We start from the raw sequence: 17,823 nt of genomic DNA, 5'->3' as shown, positions 1-17,823 counted from the left end.
ACAGACGTTTCTTTCGAATAAAACTGAAAGCAGGTTAGCTCATTTTATTGCTTATTATCATTATGAGTATTTCACTGATAAATCAGCTGTTGTTATAGGATGTGAAAGACACAAATAATGGTAATGGAAACTAGTTGCTTTTTTTTACTAACTTAACTGCCGATTTGTTAAACGTTCATACTGTCGTGCGCTTTGAATACGTCGCTCGTGCATGTGTAAAAAAAACGTAACGGCCAGCTGATGCAAGTGAGTACGCTGTCAAGAGTGGCGCCTGACGTTTCATGCATTTGTCACGGTTCCAACTTGGTGGGCTGATTTGTTATTTTTGTGCTAACGAACAACAGTGAAGAAGAAGGGTCCCTCGTCGGCAAAATCGGTTTTACGTGGAACCTCGTGAAGTGTGTTCGCTGGCTTGTGAGACAGCACGTTCCGTGGGTTGTTTGAAGGTAAAAATATGTGCATTACAATTCACTTTTCAATGGTGCAAAAGTAGCGTGCCAAATGGCTCCGTACTCCAGCTGGTGCGCGAATAATGTTTACCGTATGCTGGGTGGATGGGACGGCTGCAGAGTAAAGTTCAGATCCGGTTGTAGTTTAATGATAAGCGCGCTGATTGCGGAGCATTATGCTACAGTTTTCGAAAGGCAGAAAACCCCTTGATTGCAAGCAAGTTGATAGTCGGTAGTGTCGGTAGGAATGAATCGTCGCGAGGTGGACTTTACCATGGTATCGAGACGAAAAACCTCGGAATACGCCCGCGATGAAAACAGGTCACCTACATAAACCTACATAAACGGTTTTGGTCGTTGGAACCCGCACCGCGAGGAATGTGCGTGCTATACACTACACACCGAAGAAACTTTCTGCCCTTTTTGCCTGCGACTTGTGCGTGACTCAGAAATCGATCTCAAACACACGTTCGTGCACACATATACGATGCAGTAGGCCAGGCGAAAAGGCGCATACGGAGGCGCGCGTTTCGTTGCTATTGCGCGGTTGCTGATCAGAGCAATCGTACGATTGTTTTTCGGAACCCTAGCATCCGGGCCGGGGCCCGCAAAGGTCGGTCCGTTTCATTTTCGCCTCATCTTAAGACGGCGACACGGCCGGTAATTACAAACACAAACTCGGACACGGTAGCGAAGGGTGCGCGTGACGTTTGCATGACGCAATCGTATGATTTTTCCACCACCCCTTGGGGGTGGTTTCCGCTGCCTCCGCCGCACCTACTTGCATAAGATTCTCTTTCAGGAGCATGCTTCAAGATGAAGGCAGGTTTGAAGATGATTCTAGTTTTCCCGCTGAGAACGTTTGTTTTAAAATTAGCACCGCTCATTGTGTCGTTCGGCGAAGATGTTGCATCCGGCTTCAAACCGCTCCTTCTTCACAGTTCAACTCCAGTATCTCTGATAATCGTTTGTGAATGTGCAGCCCGCTAACGGAAGACATGTTTCCGAATACAACGCAAAAAAAACCCCGTCACTGGTTGGCCGCTATCGGCAGAGAATAGGTGCCGTTTCGAACTGTGGTCATGAAGCTACACCGAAACTACGTGAATGTCAGCAATCAGATTGTCCTTCGGTTGAGGAATGATTCCGGAATCAGCTTTTTATCGCACTCAGTTGTTGCGCACGTTATATGCCGATTGTTGGCGCTTTCAGGTGGTTTGAAACTGGTTTTGGTGCACCGGAACCGACCATCCTGAGTGGGTAGGAACTCGCCAAACTAGCTGAACAGGCACGTGCTTGCTTTTGACGATATATAATTCACGCGATGTATTGAGCATTCGGTAGTGTATCGGTAGTCGCTAAAGATATGCTAGTCGCACGTTTTTTTGTGTCAATTATCAACCACTAATCGGTTTCGATTAGTTTATAAAACTCACCAACTAACATTACATTTTACAATTTATGCAGTTTGGAGTTTAATTTAGTAACATTTTAAGATATTTAAATTTCTGGTGAAGTATTTAAACTGTTAAAACGTAATTCAATTCGAAATTATATCTTTAGTAATGAAAAATGAACGAAGCACATAATTCTAAGGAGCTTTTTTTTGTATTTTTCAATGATAACGAAGCACATGAGAATAATTCTAAGAAGCTTTATAGCCTTTTTTCTCGTATTTTCGAAAAATCTTTTATGTAGTAAATAAACGCAGTTGCTTATATCTGAGTCTTGCATTAGATTCGCATATTTTTCTAATCTTAAACCATAATAAATCCAGGCAGGCAATCAGACAAAATAATTTAGTTATTACCGCTGTTAGTTAGCATGTGGGTTTCATAGAGAATCTGCAAATGTCTTGAGCATTTAGAGTATTTTGTATTTTTTATTGGTTCACAAGACAAACACGCTTGCTAAAAAAACCAATAACGTATTGTTCATAATTTCAGCGATAAATCCTATCAAAAAGTCAAATAATGACACCTTTTTTGTAGTTTTGTTTTTTTAGAAAGAGTGTCTAGTTTTGCAAAGACGTTCTTTCATTTGGAGAATAAATCGTATCCACCTGCGTAAGCGGCTGGTTTAAATTTCCATTTTGATTTTGCCACTAAAAGTGAAAAGAGATGATGGAGTAAATCGTGTAGCAAATTATTCGCAGTCAAAGCCCAACGATAAGGTATGGGGAAAGATAGCAACTGTAACGGCTGAACCAGTTGTGTGTTCGCTGGTTCATGGTTGTTCTTGGTGATAATAAATATTTATTCACTTTGCTAGACTCGTGTTAATGGCAAATGTAAGTTCGTAATGCGCACGGTGCTGATTTGTTTCACGACAAGCAGACAATTGTACTTGGCCTGGTCAGGGACAGGCAACACTATACACTGTTGGTAGTACGGTTTCTCACAGAATTTACGCAGGACAATGGGCACATGCACTAGTTGAACTAGCGTGCTCTGAATTAACTATCCGCCCATCCCGTGTTGGCGATCGTGGAGCGCATCTCGACGGAAATTCGTTTGATGAAACAGCTTAAATTAGTACAGTCATCACGTGGATGTCAATTATGGGCACATGTGTGCATTCTAGTACGAGCATGACGACGACATTGATTGGCTGCATGAATATATTTTGAAAAAAGGCACACTTTCTACTGTGTACCTTTATACGGTTAGCTAAATTGAAAGTTTGGATCATCTTGATCTCTCTCTTTTTTTATATTTAAAGTTTGAATCTATTGATCTCAACTAAGCTGTGGCATATTTTGCTATGCCTTTTGCTGCTGCCAAAATATTAAGTAGTCATGCTTCCGGATCGGTCATGTTTCATCATAAATCACCCCACCAATATCGTGCCTTGTAGCGTAATAATCCCCATACGATTACACGTAACCAGTTTGCCCTTTCTTGTCATTTTTCAGCTTGGATTAGAAACGAATCCCGGTGCAGTTGTGTGTTCCTGCGGGTGCTCGCGCAACGTTCCAATTGCGCCGCCATTTGTTGGACAAGCGGAACCAACAGGCCTTGCTTTCTACGTTCTCGTGGTCTTCGTAAACAGGAGCTTGTTACACCAGTAGGTCCGTTTGGGTGAGCCACGTGGCACCAGGGACGTGTGGGGCATTAAACTGGCATCGTCAGCATCGGTTGCACAGCAGACGCCGGCTAGAATGTCGCGCAAAAGGCCACGTGACAGCTTGGACAACATGCCGGGCAACGGAAGTAACAGCACCGGTCGTCTAACAATCGACGAGACGGTCTCGATCACAATCGATCCGAACGGTGAGCTGGAGGATCGATTGGCTACACCGAGGCTACCTGCTGATGAGGCCTCAGCTGCTTCACGGCAACTGACCGATGGCATCGGGACAATGGACAGCATGAACGGTAGCAGCAAACGGTTCAGTAGCATACGGATCGTAGACGATGGCATCGAGCCGGGTCACGGTGATTACATTTGGCCACCATACACCGAGGGAGCCGTGAACGGGCACGTTAATTTCGATGCAGAAGCACCAATCGGACGTCCCCGTTCGTCCGATCTTGTTTCGCCTCCATCGATCTCTTCGAATGGGTTGACGTCAGTGGCCACATCGTCCGGATTCGTTAGTCAGCAGGCGACCAGCGGTGTCGAGCATAGCCCACCGGTGGTAAGTGTAGTCGTACTGATCGTATTATGATTTTCCTTTGAATTGATACGTGATACTGCACGTAGGCGCATATTACGCCTTTGCCAGAGCGTATGTTACGTTTATCAATGAACGAGATGAAGAGAAAGAAGAGTAGAAGCATTAATTCGAAGATTTTTCGAGGTGAATGTGTACAAAACAAATCAGCGTAACGTTATCGTGGATTAACACAGTAGTACTATCGGTACCCAGCGGGTATTGCGCATTCACTTTTTTCTCCGATGATTTACCGCACCCGTACGGGGTATGTAAGCAGGCTCTGGCGGTTCGATCGATGGGTCTATCTAATCGAGATGTTCGGAAAACGCATGGGACTTTTTATTATCATAATACGAACATTACGTGGGTCCGCAAGGCGGTTCAATGGAAATTGCTCATCCATCGTACGATACATGACCCAGCAAAGGGCAGGAAAGCCCGTCATACTGATAACGGAGATCCTCCATACACGAAGTGGCGACTCACAGTGCTTCGTATTTCGGCTGGCTTAGTAAATACAAACAGCGCTTCCTCGTAATCGGTTCTCCAAGAGGAACGTGGTGACACACCATTACTGGTGAGTTGGAAACTCATGCCAGATTTGCCTGCGACACTATCACGTGTGCCACGCTGGCGAGCGTGATGACTGGAAGTTTGGAATTGAGGCTCCTATTCTAACCTTCTTTAAGCCTGGTCGAGAGATAACGTTCTAATAGGCTTGGAGGCTATAGCAGGTCGGTTCATTCAAGCGACGTGGCTTCATCTTATTTAAAGAAGAGATGACCTACTGTGTGACCTATTTTTAAATGAATCGATAATTTACTACTACCACCGTGGCGTACAATCGTGCGTACGGCAACATTTACATTAAAACGTTTGCACCACTTTCTTAAATTAGCTCAAATATATAGGGTCACCAATCAGGGCTGGTGTAAAAAAGAAACAGAATCAACCCACAACTGATGAAGTTCATCGTAAATTTAAAATAGGAAAAAAAATCACAAACAAACCGTCATAGCTGAAGCGAATACTATCAGGTGGTTTCCTGCGTACGCGACCACTCTCCACTGATACGCGTATCGGCGGGGTTCGTTGCGATTAGCGTTAAGGAATTTTGGGCCATTTTTTCTCAGCCCAGAACACGTGCTACTGCTTGGCTTGTTTTGTTTGTTTGTTTTTTTTTGCGTACAACGCATCTTATGATACCACTTGTGCGTAGGTCTATTATGGCTTCATGTGTTACTTTTGTGTTGTATGAATTACGTCACACCATGATTGTGGCACGGTTCATTCATTTAAGATAACAGCTTCATGGCTTAGATTATTCCATCATGTGTACGGTGATTGATGTGAGGAATTTGTTTAGAAAAAACGTGCATGCTAAAAAATGCACATTCGAAACAAAAACTGTGTCATATATGCAATTTGAACAGTTTTGAACATTTATTTGCCACGTGAGAAACGTTTTTGTTTAGCTGTCTCTTAGCTTGAATTATGTATACAATCTTTTAGCTAAAGGATTTGGGAAATGCACGCAGCAAAAACTGGTTTCTCTTCTATCTACTGTCTTTGGTGCACGTGTGTGGTAGTTCCGTTTCGATGTCGGCCAAATTCCAAGCAGGACAGGCGTCATCAAACCACGCGTCTCTGATTGGTTCGGCGCGAAACATGTGCGTAGATCGCGTGATGTGCTGTACACGCTATAATGGACACGTGTGTGCGTAAATCTGAGCATAAATTTAGGAATTATGCAGTTTTTCCTCACCATTCATTCTGATTTTCTTTCTCGCCTCATTTGGGCGTTATTTAATTTGTGCCATAACACGTCCTTTGAATGTAGATGGGAATAGAATTAAGTTATCATAGTTTTTAACTTATCTTGATTGGGATTACCGTGGAATGGTACAATACTAGAAGCTTATAATTTTTATATGTGCATTTGTTTTTTTTTTTAATTTATAATATTTTGACCTTAACTTCGAAACACTTTCATCGTACGCAAAACCAAATGGTAGTAGAATGACGTGGCCGCTTCTCGCCGTTTACGTCATAGAATGGAATATAGAGAAACTCTTTGCAGAAATAACGTCGTTGAACACGTTTGCCAGGCACAATTCACAAGTATCTATAATGAGTTATAACTAGCTTTACTGTTGGTGGCTGGGTGTTTTTTAATTTGTTTTATTTTTGCATTATGATCGTTTGTAATTAGCTGTGGTATGTTATATGGCCTTGTACGATGAATATTAGCTATTACCATCTCTGCTATTCTTTTTGATATCTATATGTCGCGAACGGCTAAAGAAATGTTTAGTTTGATTGTTAAGATTTAGGGTTAACATAACATGATACTTTGTCGGCGAGGGTAAATAGGGAATTTTTACTAAAAGACAAAACTTGTGGATTATGAGTAGCGTAGTTATTGTTCCATCGGGATAATAATTCATGTGATGGTAGCTTTTTCCGCCTAACACACCACCCGTCGATAAGTCAACAGTAGGTTACGAAACCGAATTAAATGACTGTTCACATTGTGCTACAAAGCATTGTAAAACTCAAGTTTTAAGCATAGCGTGTATAAGGCAGATATAGCTGCTAACACGAGCGCTCTAAGTGAAATCGATTGGCACTCTGCGCCGCGAAACATCATGCCATCGTCGTTTTTTTTGTCTGGTTGGCATACGACAAACCACACACCGATGACGTGATACTGTTTAGCGCCGTTTCGATTCCGTGGGGAGAGTCGCTCGATACCGAAATTCGATCATTGCAGCAGGTATCGTCAATAATATCAGTACAATAACGTAGTTTATTTTAGCAAAGATGCGCTCATCATACTACGTTTGAAAACACCTGCGGCAGAACGACGACGACGTATGACTTGAATTATATAGATTTGCTTTTCCGATTGGCCGGTCGATCCACATGGTTGAGCGATCGTACGATTTGCTCATTGCGAACGATCACCCATCGCAACCTTGCACCTTGCGCCGGAGTTGGCGATGCTCACGAAACCGGCCTTTCGAACGTTGCCTCCTGTGATGTGGTGTGTGCGCACGCGACCGTAATGCCTTTGCCCGTCCGGTACCGTGGTAGCGCGTTTTTAGAGAAGAGAGACGGGACCTGTCTTGTCAGCACTTCGGTTCGGTGTGCTAGTGCACTGACAGGAGAACAGAGCGCCATGACCGGTGTTTCGCGGCATTAGCTCGAGCTAACGTAAGCCGGTTGGCGATTGATCGGGAACAGTTTTTACGCGACCGCGAAAGCGAACGGATGATTTCAGCTCGCCGGTCTTACAACGCTAGCGAAACGGTTCTGCCAACTGCGTTTATAAACCCATTCGGTACGTGCACAAAAGCTGCTGCCAACACCGGCAAACGCGCATCTTCTTTTGGTGTACAGACCTATCGCAGTTTTTCACGTACTACCACGGGTGTTGCAGTCGCGTGATATCATTGCTTTCCCCCCACTCTCACCTCGTGTGTCTTGATAAAAAGTAGTGCCCCCGAGAGAAGGTCGCAGTCTTGTGGTTTCCCCGTGTTACGGATACGGAATAGTACAGTTTGCGCAGAAAAAGTGACGTGTTACGGGCGCCACACGGTGAGATAGTGTGGTCTGACAAGCAAAGAGAGCGTTTTGCACAGGCACATCGCATTAAAGCATCGCAGTCGACGTGGAGTTTTCGTGGTGTGATTTTGTGCCGTGATCAACAGTCATAGTAGGCGCTGCAAAGCTCGCATAAAACCAGTTGCGATTTTCAAGCGGAGGAAAATTTTTGATTGTCAAACGTAGTGAGTGCTAGCACCGGAAGTAATAAAACAGAATGGCGCCCAATTATTTGTCAAATGAAAGTGACGAACACAACACAATCACCGAACGGAAGTTGGATGTAAGTTTTTTTTTCGTTGTTTTACTTTTGGGTGGAAACTTTCACTTGCCACAAAGTAGGGCTCGTCTGGGGTTTGAAGAATATTTCTCGTTCGTCGCGCCGTGTCTTTGGTGCAATAACTCTATACGCACTGCAATGTATAAATAGGATCATCATATGATGTGTGCTGTTGGTAGGTCATGTAGGTCGATGCAGGATCATTTCGTAAAAATGTAACCACCGTATTTTATGTAACCGTTGGGCAGGACGGAGAAACCGCTACACACACGTAGCACAGTTTTCGAGTGTTAAGTGCATTTTTCTGGCGCCAACAATGGTTTTAACAGTTTGTCCGTTGTTGTGTCTACTTACCCCATGCCTTTTTTGTTCGATATTTCAAACTAAAGTTGACAATTTTGCAGGACATAAAAAATGCACACGGCTTTACAGCTTAGTCTTATCGATCGTACAGCGTCGGTATCGATCTTTTTTCGATGTTCAAGGCTCCAGAATGGATATATAATTCTCTGCCTGGCTACACGTTCGCTTAAGTGGATGAATAATTTTCTTGCTCGTGTCATGTGAGTTCGTTTCACACTGGGGTAGCAAAAAGGTAGTCAGTATTGTGTTAAAAGCAGTTTCTAGTTTTTTTTCTCCTCGATTTGCTAATGAGTTTCGTCGCCATTCCGCGATTTTACGATACAGGCGTGTTGTAACTGCCATCAAAATGGAAGAAATACGAAATGAAATGAGAGCAAACAGCAAAAGAAAAGGAGGAAGGTACGATTGATAGTGGAGAAAGAAAATGAATGGTACACGACCATCTAGGCGGAAGGAAAACGCTTTCGGTACCGTCTGTCGCTTTGAGTCATAGGTCACTTACGTTGGGATTTGTCCAGCACGCCAAAGTGAAAATGCTCGTTTTTTTTGAACATGTTTTCTAAAATATTCACTTAGTTGTTGACTTGGTTTGCTCGGACTAGCTCGATTTAATGTTACATTGCTCCATGTGCAAATATACTGCTAACGGAATAATTATCCTTCGTGAATATTGGTTACAGGCCATTGGCTAGGTCTTTCTACCCGGTCTGTTATTTATCGCTGTAACAATTCGGCCTCGTAGTGCATAAGCTATCTCGTATCTCCGTGGTTCTTCTATTTCCTTGATGGAAGGTCGTTAGAAGGGTCTTAATAGGTCGATAAGAGGCATGGTCTTTATTCTTACGACCGTAATGAGGGTTAAGGAAACAATTATCCGTTAGACTAGCCATAATATTTCCAAATGATCGCCTGCGTGATGCGCTTCAACCGCATTTGTTCTTGAAAATCCTGGCTCGCTTCGGTTAAGCAGCCCCTGCATATTGTTCAAAGGGTTACATTACCACAATTATAACATATTGATATCTGTTCACCGGAGTTTTCAAGTTATTGGCAGACTAAATTTGATTGCCCATTAAGTGGCACAGAGAGGCTCGATCGTAATACATGTCGTCATAAGTTGAACCATCCACCAGTGCGATAAATTGTGATTTGGAACGTTCGGCGCGGTAACAACCGCTAAACCATGTCCATTCCACTCACATAAGCCATCACGCTTTTGCCGGTCAAAGGTTCATATAACACGCTGGGTAAAGAAGAAAAGGCGTGCCCAGTAGGAATAAAACTCAAACTAAAAAATGTGATGAGCTGACCTCAAGGCCATGTATACAGGATTTTGTTCGTTGACTATTTCAACCGAGCTCTTCACGGCGTCTACTTGTTACTTTTGTTCTATGACTGAGTTACATCCGTCCACGGTGTTATCTGTAAAGGGAGCAATAAAAAACTATTGATTCATTGGGCAGACTAGAATAGCATTAGCTGGTTGTTGAAGGTCTAGCCGATATGCCTGTATCGAAGTAAAAGCATCGGTTCAATTTCAAGAGCAGAGAAACAAACGCTAAATTTAACGGATCTGTACGACGCGATCGATGGAACGCTTAAAAATAATTTCGTCAAAAAAAAACACATTACTCTGATCGGGTGTTTGTTGATTTGTTTGCATTGGTATCGTATAATGACAGGGTTGAGGAACTACGCGACCATTATTTTTCGATGTATTTTCATCTCGGCCAAACCGTGGCGCTGCAACCTGTCGGATGCACCGAAATAACGGAACAAATAGTAAAGTAGAATGTTTATCTCTTTTGTATTTGGCACTTAGTTGCATAAACATTTTCTGTATTTTGTCGTTGTTGGCAAGGTGGCCCTGATCTATAGATTTAAATATATAATACAATAACAAAACTAAATGTTCTTCGAGTCCTTTCATTGGAGTCGTAAAACATCTAATAAACAAGTACCATATTAATTTATTTACTTTCAGACGATTTGCAAACAAGCGCCATATTCAACAGAGCTGGATGCGATTCGTGAAAGAGATCGGTGCGATTATACACAGAAAATTACGTACCAGATGGCGCGTTCCGGAACGGCGCCCCGGATGATTCGCGTGTATGCGGACGGTATTTACGATCTGTTCCATCAAGGACATGCCAGACAGCTGATGCAGGTAAGTGTCTGTCGGTGGGCAAAAACCTCACCACACACCCATCTGTGTGCTGCATTGTTCTTGATCCTATGTCCTATGTCGAAATTGTCCCAAGGCTTAATGTGCAATGATTTCCCTTGCAGGCTAAAAACGTGTTTCCCAACGTGTACCTGATCGTTGGAGTTTGCAATGACAAACTGACCCACAGCCGAAAGGGCCGAACGGTGATGAACGACGAGGAGCGCTATGAAGCAGTACGGCACTGTCGCTACGTCGATGAGGTAAGTCAACTGGGTCGATGGTGACGATTTATCGTACGCCACAGGTCATCCTAAGTATCCCTAAAACACAGCAACATTAAGCTTGAACTGGAGTACGATAAGTGCCGTATTGCGTGGCGATACGCAACTCGGTGCCCTCTAGGCGTCTCTGTTTCCAACGTTTTCTGGCACGTTTGCCGGAAGTGATCACGATTGGGCAGAATTGAGCGAAATTGCTCAATTGAACTGAGCGGATACAAGGGTTGGGCCACGCGAATCAACCTCGAAGCGTTGTCGGGTAGACGGTAAAAATTAAGACAGATTTACGAGAACGATCGTACGATCGTCAATTGGTGACAGTCTTGATTCTGCTCGTGGCTCTCATTTAATTTCGCCGCCGTGTTAAATTGGTGCTAATGGGGGCTCAATGCCTTGGTGTTCTGTAACAAATGTTTTGTATTTGTGTTAAGTTTGTTTCTAAACTAAAAATTACTTTCACTGGAGAGCTTAGCATTATCAAGTTTTGAACGGTGCACATATTTAACACATGTTTAATATTCAGTTTTTGAATTTATTTTTCAGATTGTACGTGATGCTCCTTGGGAATTGGACGATGAGTTTATCGAAAAGCATAAGATTGACTTTGTGGCACACGATGAAATACCCTACAGTACGGATGATTGTAACGACGTGTATGCGAAAATTAAAGCCAAAGGAATGTTTGTGGCGACTGAGCGTACCGAAGGCGTCTCGACGTCGGATATTGTGGCACGGATCGTAAAGGACTATGACATCTACGTGCGCCGCAATCTGGCCCGAGGATACACCGCGAAGGAACTGAACGTGTCATTCCTGTCGGAGAAAAAGTTCCGTTTCCAGAATAAAATGGTCGAACTGAAGGACAAGGTGCGCAAAGGCAAGGACGATCTAATCACCAAATGGGAGGAGCGATCCAGTGAACTGATCAAAACGTTTTTGCTCATGTTTGGGAAGGAACGAATCTCAATGTTTCTGTCCGATTCGAAGCAACGCATTCGCTCTGCTCTTAGTCCCCCCGGTAGCCCGGGCAGTGGCAGCAATCACAGCCTGAACGATAGTGAAGATGAGCTGGATTCTCCCGATTCGATGCACGATTCGCCCCCCAGCAAGCGCTCAAACAACAGCGGAAAAGTAATGAAGATACGTCATCATCTAATATCCGAAACGGACGATGAGGAACACGTTCTACGTGGCCTACAGTCACCTGCACAGGCGCATGACGACGACGACGACGACGATGAGGACGACGAGGACGACGATGAGGCCTACCTAGACACTCGCTCGCGACCATCCTCGAATTACAATATTTCCCTTATGGCTGGTGGCGATGGTAGCAGTAGCGAGGCGGCCCTTAACAGCAGTAGTGTCAGTGGAAATCGAAATAATGGCAATCGGCACTACTAATGATTAAAGAGCCAACTCATCTAAAGCATTGGGGACATACACAAACACACTCCCAATTGCAATTACTCTCGAGCGAACTACAATAATGTTCCCCGAAGGTGTTGTCCTATTGCTGTAACCTGTACCAACCGCTCGTTGTTATGTGACAATTTGAGGAGTGCCGCTGACAGTAGTACATGAGAAACCAACGGAACACTTTGAAACCTTGCCCGCCAAATAACAGCTATCTATAAGGATATTTAGTATGGCTAAATTCCATTTATCTGCCTGAAAACCAATCCCCATCGTACGCGTGTTCCTGCAAGAATTTTTTTGTCTGAAGGCATCCGCGCCGTATAAGAAGCAATCTGTTGAGTATTACCGTTGGCTGGAAGAAATAGTAGGCCAAGTAGCAGAGATGATTGTTTCGTTAGCATATGCAAGCAGTTGAGCTACTGCACTATAGACGAGTTGTATTCTTTCTACTTCATATGGAATGGGGCTTTGTAGGAATACTTAATGCTCGTATAGCAACGCGTACTCAGGGAGCATCGAAAGGCGTACACGAATATTCGAAAAAAAAACTGCTCGTAAATTCGTCTGATTGAGCAGAAGGGTGGGGGTATGGTAGTTGGGATGAGGAAAGCAACAGAAGAGATAGCGTTTGGTGTCACATGTGAGAAATCGGTAGCAAAGAACCATGTAATAAGTTAAAGTGAGGGTTTGTGGCGCACTAAATTATTAATCGAAAATTATGTCTATTATATTTATTGTTTCTATTGGTTCGTTCTTATCGTTTCAATCGAGAAAATGCTGCGTGTTTTCACGCCTTGAAAGCGGCAGCATGCAGAAGGAATCTTATGTAAAGCGTAGTAAAAGGGGTATTATAAAACGTTTGTTCAGCAGAGCTTTTTTGGTAGAAGACGACTATGCGAACCCGTGTATCGATTGGTAGTAGGACCGTTGTTACTACTACATCTATAGTAAAGGAAAAAAATAGTAGCAAAAAATAATACACTTTGTTGAGGATATCTATACATCGATATGGTCTCGGATAGTGCGTTTAAATTTGTTCATTCTGAGAAATGTGATATCAAAAGCCGACCTGCGGATGATCGAAGATCGGTCGTACTATCGCGCAGTTCAGAGGAGAGCGATGAATTGGCTAAATTTAATTTATGGTAACACGAAAGAGAACTACACCAAATGCTAATTCATTATGTTTCTAACAATCTGAATGCTATTTTGCGATATCAAGCTAGTGAATGTGTGTTTTTTATCTGCCGATTATACCTTAATTGCTTGTGTGCAAATGCTTCCGTCTAACGAAGCAAAGATTAACGTTTCGTTTTTTTTTGTTTACCGTTTGTCGTTATGTTTTCTTTTCTCGGAGTCGCATTGTTCGGAGACAGATAAGGTAAATTCGTTCATTTGTCACAGTATGGCAATGGCTATAACATCCCGTGCTCTTACAGTGCATTCTCAGCGCACTGTTCTCCGCATTTGGACTTTATTTTTTAAAAGCTTTACTTGGGCCTTAGCTCGTGTTTATTTTCATGTATTAATCCGTTTGGAGTTTGAGTAGTTGATTATCTGATGCTGTCTGAAGCAAAGTTCAACTGTTGCACATTCCGTTACTTTCGAAGGAAAGGCATAAGACTCATTGTATAGAAAAGGCAAATTAAAGCTCACGTCTTGGGACTATACCATGCAAACTGAAAGTTAACTTTTTTGACATAGTGCGTACGCTGCTTCTTTCCGTTGTTGTTCGGATTGATACGATGTGGTTTGAAAAAACAGAATGTTTTCCGATGAACAGGGGCAAGCTGCTGAATTGTTGGTTAGTAATAATTCGAGGCACATTTTTTGTATAACCACGACATTGCTGGGATATCGTTAAGGAGGTCGAGGCTGCTTGAGTACCACAGATTGAGGATTCTTTTAGAATGTGAAAACAAAGGTTCAATAGTACAGCAAAGGCTTGAATGAAACAGCTGATAGCATTAACCACTAAAGCATCCATGTTACACCCTACATAGTCAGTAGAGCAAATGCAAGCTAAAGAATATCTTATTGCATGTTCTAGAAACGTAGTGAAAAACCAGGAGTCCTTTAAAATCCAAAGTAACTAAAATTTTGAAAGTAATACCTGCTAGTTTTTGACAACTAGACACACATTGTTACGAAAAAATACGATGAACCATAAAAATAAAAACACGTATATGATATTGAACAGTGGACTTTCATTGATTGCGTGTGGTGCAAGGTGGTGTGCGAATAAATGGAATGGTGCAATTGCGAGCGTATCGCGGTAACGTAGAAGGCCGTGCGTACTGCGTGTGTATCACACAGGCCTTGCATACAGTGCCGGTCGTGTGAATGAGCGCACGCTCTCTCGTCGAGAATGGATCAATGGAATAAAGAAAGGTTGTTTAAATGACCGAACCGAATCAATTTTGATGAAGGAGAATTGATGATCTTCTACCGATAGCAAACATTTATTTCATTATTTGTTGTTTATTTATTTGTTTAGACCGAATTATTTTTGGTATTTTCTTTGTCATTTATCCTGGCTTTTTTTAAATGCCTTGTATAGCTCCAGATTCAACCATGTCGCGACAAGTTGTTTGAGTGTGGGTGTTTCCAGCGACTGTAATATCACCGGTAGGCGCACTAGATTGTAGCATTTTTCAGCATTAATGAAATCGACAGAGTTGACCTTTTTTACAAGATACGGATGAAGTTTTATACGTGTTCGAAGATGCACTAACCTCGTTATTGACTCCAAACTGATGATCTCTATCGTCTGCAGAGGTTTTAATCACAAAGCCACCGTTACCCTGTAACTATCTTGTTGTAGTAATGCTCCTTCATTCTGAATCAGCTCAATTGATGATTTTGATCAATGCACAGTACAAATACTGGGGTAAAAGTCTAGCGCTTGTATTTTCAAAACATTTCGAATGAAATGTATAACATGTTATTCTAGAAGGATGAATTTAACAAATTGATGATAATTTTTTTTACAAATTTGCATTAGAATTGCATTATATTATTTTGCATGTAAATTTGAGTCTGAGTTTTTGCAAATCTAATGTACTTTTGTTTATGGAACATTTTTGAAGCAGTGTAATTTATGTTGCATGTAGTAATGAGTACAATGTTATAGTTTTTCAATAATATGTAGCAAACTGGCTAACGTATTTTTAATACTGACTAATTTTTCCACGGATTCTGGAAAGCCTGTTCGTTTGTTTTATTGTTTTCTGCTGTTATGAGATAAGCAGAAATGTGAAAAGTTGTTTCAATATTATATCATTATAGTTGTAACACATAGATTTTGAATTAATTCGGCATAAAGTGTACGAAGGACATAGAAAAATATGACAGATGCAAATCAAGTAATAGTTATACTCCCTTCGAGGACCTTCGTTAAGCAGATCATCTGCTAAGTTTCAGCTACCTAAAGATTATATATAGTAGTTTGTGAAGCAATTTGTACCATCATGTCTTCAGTAAATGTCGTGGCAGCAACACTACAACTTTTCTTCAATCACCGATGGAGTCGCCCAGTCATTGACACCTGGGCAATGCATTGTTTCAAATTTTGAATAATTTTCATCGTCGCGGGTGGTCGCACATAAATCTTTCATAAAATTGAAGTTGAATAAGCTCAAAATAGTATGTGAACGCTGAAACTTTAGGATCTATCAGGACTTTTGTTTAGCACTATGTCAAACCAAATTTTTTATATGATTTTTTACTGACATTTTGACAATAATCACTTTTTTAATAGCATTTTTGGAATTTTAACTTAATATCATTAGCAATTAAAAAAAATTTTATTGCTAATGATATCAATTATTAAAAATGCTAGCAATTCTAAAATTCGGTCCATTATCTATTAAGCTGCACTAATTTTAAAATGTTGTTTTTCTATTATTTTGTACTTTATTTTAACCAAATTCAAATTTTACAGGCTTGTATTTCGTAGACTAAAAGTACTTACAGTTTTTGTTACCCTATAATTCTTCATTCAATCCTGTAGTTTAAGAAACCATTTAAATTTTGTCGAAAAAAGGGCTTTTAACCCGGTAAATGCCCAACATGCAATGCTAGATGGCAGTAGCATGTTATAGTATCTGATAAGGGAGCGTCTAGATGCTCGTAGAACTGATCGTTTAATAGTTCTTCAAAGCATAGATCCCATCGTAAGAGGATCTCTGATTGTTGACTGAACAGAATCGCATACTTTTTTTGTCAGCAGACCGTCCTAAGGTAAGAAATTATTTCGGTGACCACCGATTTTTTTTTGGTGAAACCTAGATACCTTGTGTTTTCCCGTACCCGATTTTATTCTAGTTTGATGGAGCTCTCACATCAGCCGTTCTTTTCATTTGTTGTTACTTGACGCGGTGAACTTCCTGTCATTTGAGCCGCATATATTCTTTGGCATATATCTTCAAACATCCATGCTGCGGCATTGTTCGGAATGTGCAGTTCTTACATTCGATCACCTTTCTATATTCATCATCGAACACGCTAGATTTGGTGCTCTCGCCGTGTTGGCAGTGTGGAGAACACATAGTTTACTATCTTCGTTCTTAGAGCGTTCCACTGGTTGCTCTTAGCGCCATTTTTAGTTCATAGTCCTTCAGGGAGTACGTGCTGCATTGAATCACTAAGCCAACGAGGTAAAGATTGAAATATTGAAGGCATTAGGTGAGCTTCATTCCGTTATAAAAGTTCTTTTAGTTTATATTCCCTAATTTCTGAAGTCTACCAGTCCATGAGATATTAATGGTAGTTTTATTAAACATGCTGGCTGAGAAAATGCGAGTTTTTGCCTCCTGGATGCAGCTTGATGCTCATTGACGGCATTCTAAAATCGCATTCCGTAACATTTTTAGCATTCCTATTTCTTCCCTTTCGTTCGCTCTCTACATACTTGCGTTTGTCTGTGCGTTTTTATTCATTAACTAACCTTTCTCCTTTACTAATCATCCGTTGCCAGCCCATTCATTCAGTTAACCCGTGTTTAGTTCAACGAGCTTAGCTAACAGCTATGCATGCATATATTTGCATACACGCGTTCTCGGTGCTACTCGGTGCTTACTCATACATCGATTAACAAAGGTTTTTTTCTACCATCTACCCGTCTCGTTAATTCTCCTCCCATCCATTCTCCCACCAAACATCTGCCCCTGCCACCACCATTCAAACCGCTTTTACGCATCCTTCCGCCCACCCATCGGTGTGAAATCACTTCTTTCGTACATATTCCGAAAAGCCAAACTGATAACGTGGGTGACGGCGATGCGATATGTGAATTGTTCTCAATCGCGTAATGCAGCCGAACAGATTCGCATCATATCTTTGGCACAGGACTGTCATGGTTTTCGGTCACTCGACATCCAAAGATAAAGCCTAGTAAGTCCTATAACTTAAGGTATAATTATTACCTAACAAGCTGCAGACTTTTAATCGATGCCAGAAAAACAAGGTTTGTCAGAAGAAGTGTGGTATTGTTATTTTAATAAAATGATCAAAAGCATCGTTAGCTATGCCCTACCTGGTACAACAGCCATGCGAATCATGCGACGTTAAGAAGCGCAGGCGGAATGTATTGACGCGGA

The 17,823-nt window shown here is 41.9% G+C and overlaps 1 protein-coding gene across 1 annotated transcript; it reads left to right on the top strand.

Moving 5' to 3' along the window:
* The first annotated feature begins 3,539 nt into the window (after positions 1-3,539).
* LOC128721557 (choline-phosphate cytidylyltransferase B-like) lies at positions 3,540-14,399 on the top strand. The gene is made up of 4 exons (XM_053815319.1): positions 3,540-4,089; positions 10,341-10,526; positions 10,649-10,786; positions 11,348-14,399. The coding sequence occupies exons 1-4, from the start codon at positions 3,610-3,612 to the stop codon at positions 12,206-12,208; spliced, it is 1,665 nt and encodes a 554-aa protein (XP_053671294.1). The 5' UTR covers positions 3,540-3,609; the 3' UTR covers positions 12,209-14,399.
* The last annotated feature ends 3,424 nt before the right edge of the window (positions 14,400-17,823 follow it).

Source organism: Anopheles nili, chromosome 2 (assembly GCF_943737925.1).
Source record: "Anopheles nili chromosome 2, idAnoNiliSN_F5_01, whole genome shotgun sequence".
In the NCBI taxonomy this organism is placed as follows: Eukaryota; Metazoa; Arthropoda; class Insecta; order Diptera; family Culicidae; genus Anopheles; species Anopheles nili.
This window is presented reverse-complemented; position numbering and strand designations above follow the sequence as displayed.

What these genes read in the sequence shown, in the direction of transcription:
- LOC128721557 (XM_053815319.1), top strand. Translation starts at nt 3,610, where the DNA reads ATGTCGCGCAAAAGGCCACGTGACAGCTTGGACAACATGCCGGGCAAC. An exon ending in TCGAGCATAGCCCACCGGTG is followed by an intron (nt 4,090 to 10,340) that starts GTAAGTGTAGTC and finishes ATTTACTTTCAG; the next exon opens with ACGATTTGCAAACAAGCGCC. An exon ending in ATGCCAGACAGCTGATGCAG is followed by an intron (nt 10,527 to 10,648) that starts GTAAGTGTCTGT and finishes TTTCCCTTGCAG; the next exon opens with GCTAAAAACGTGTTTCCCAA.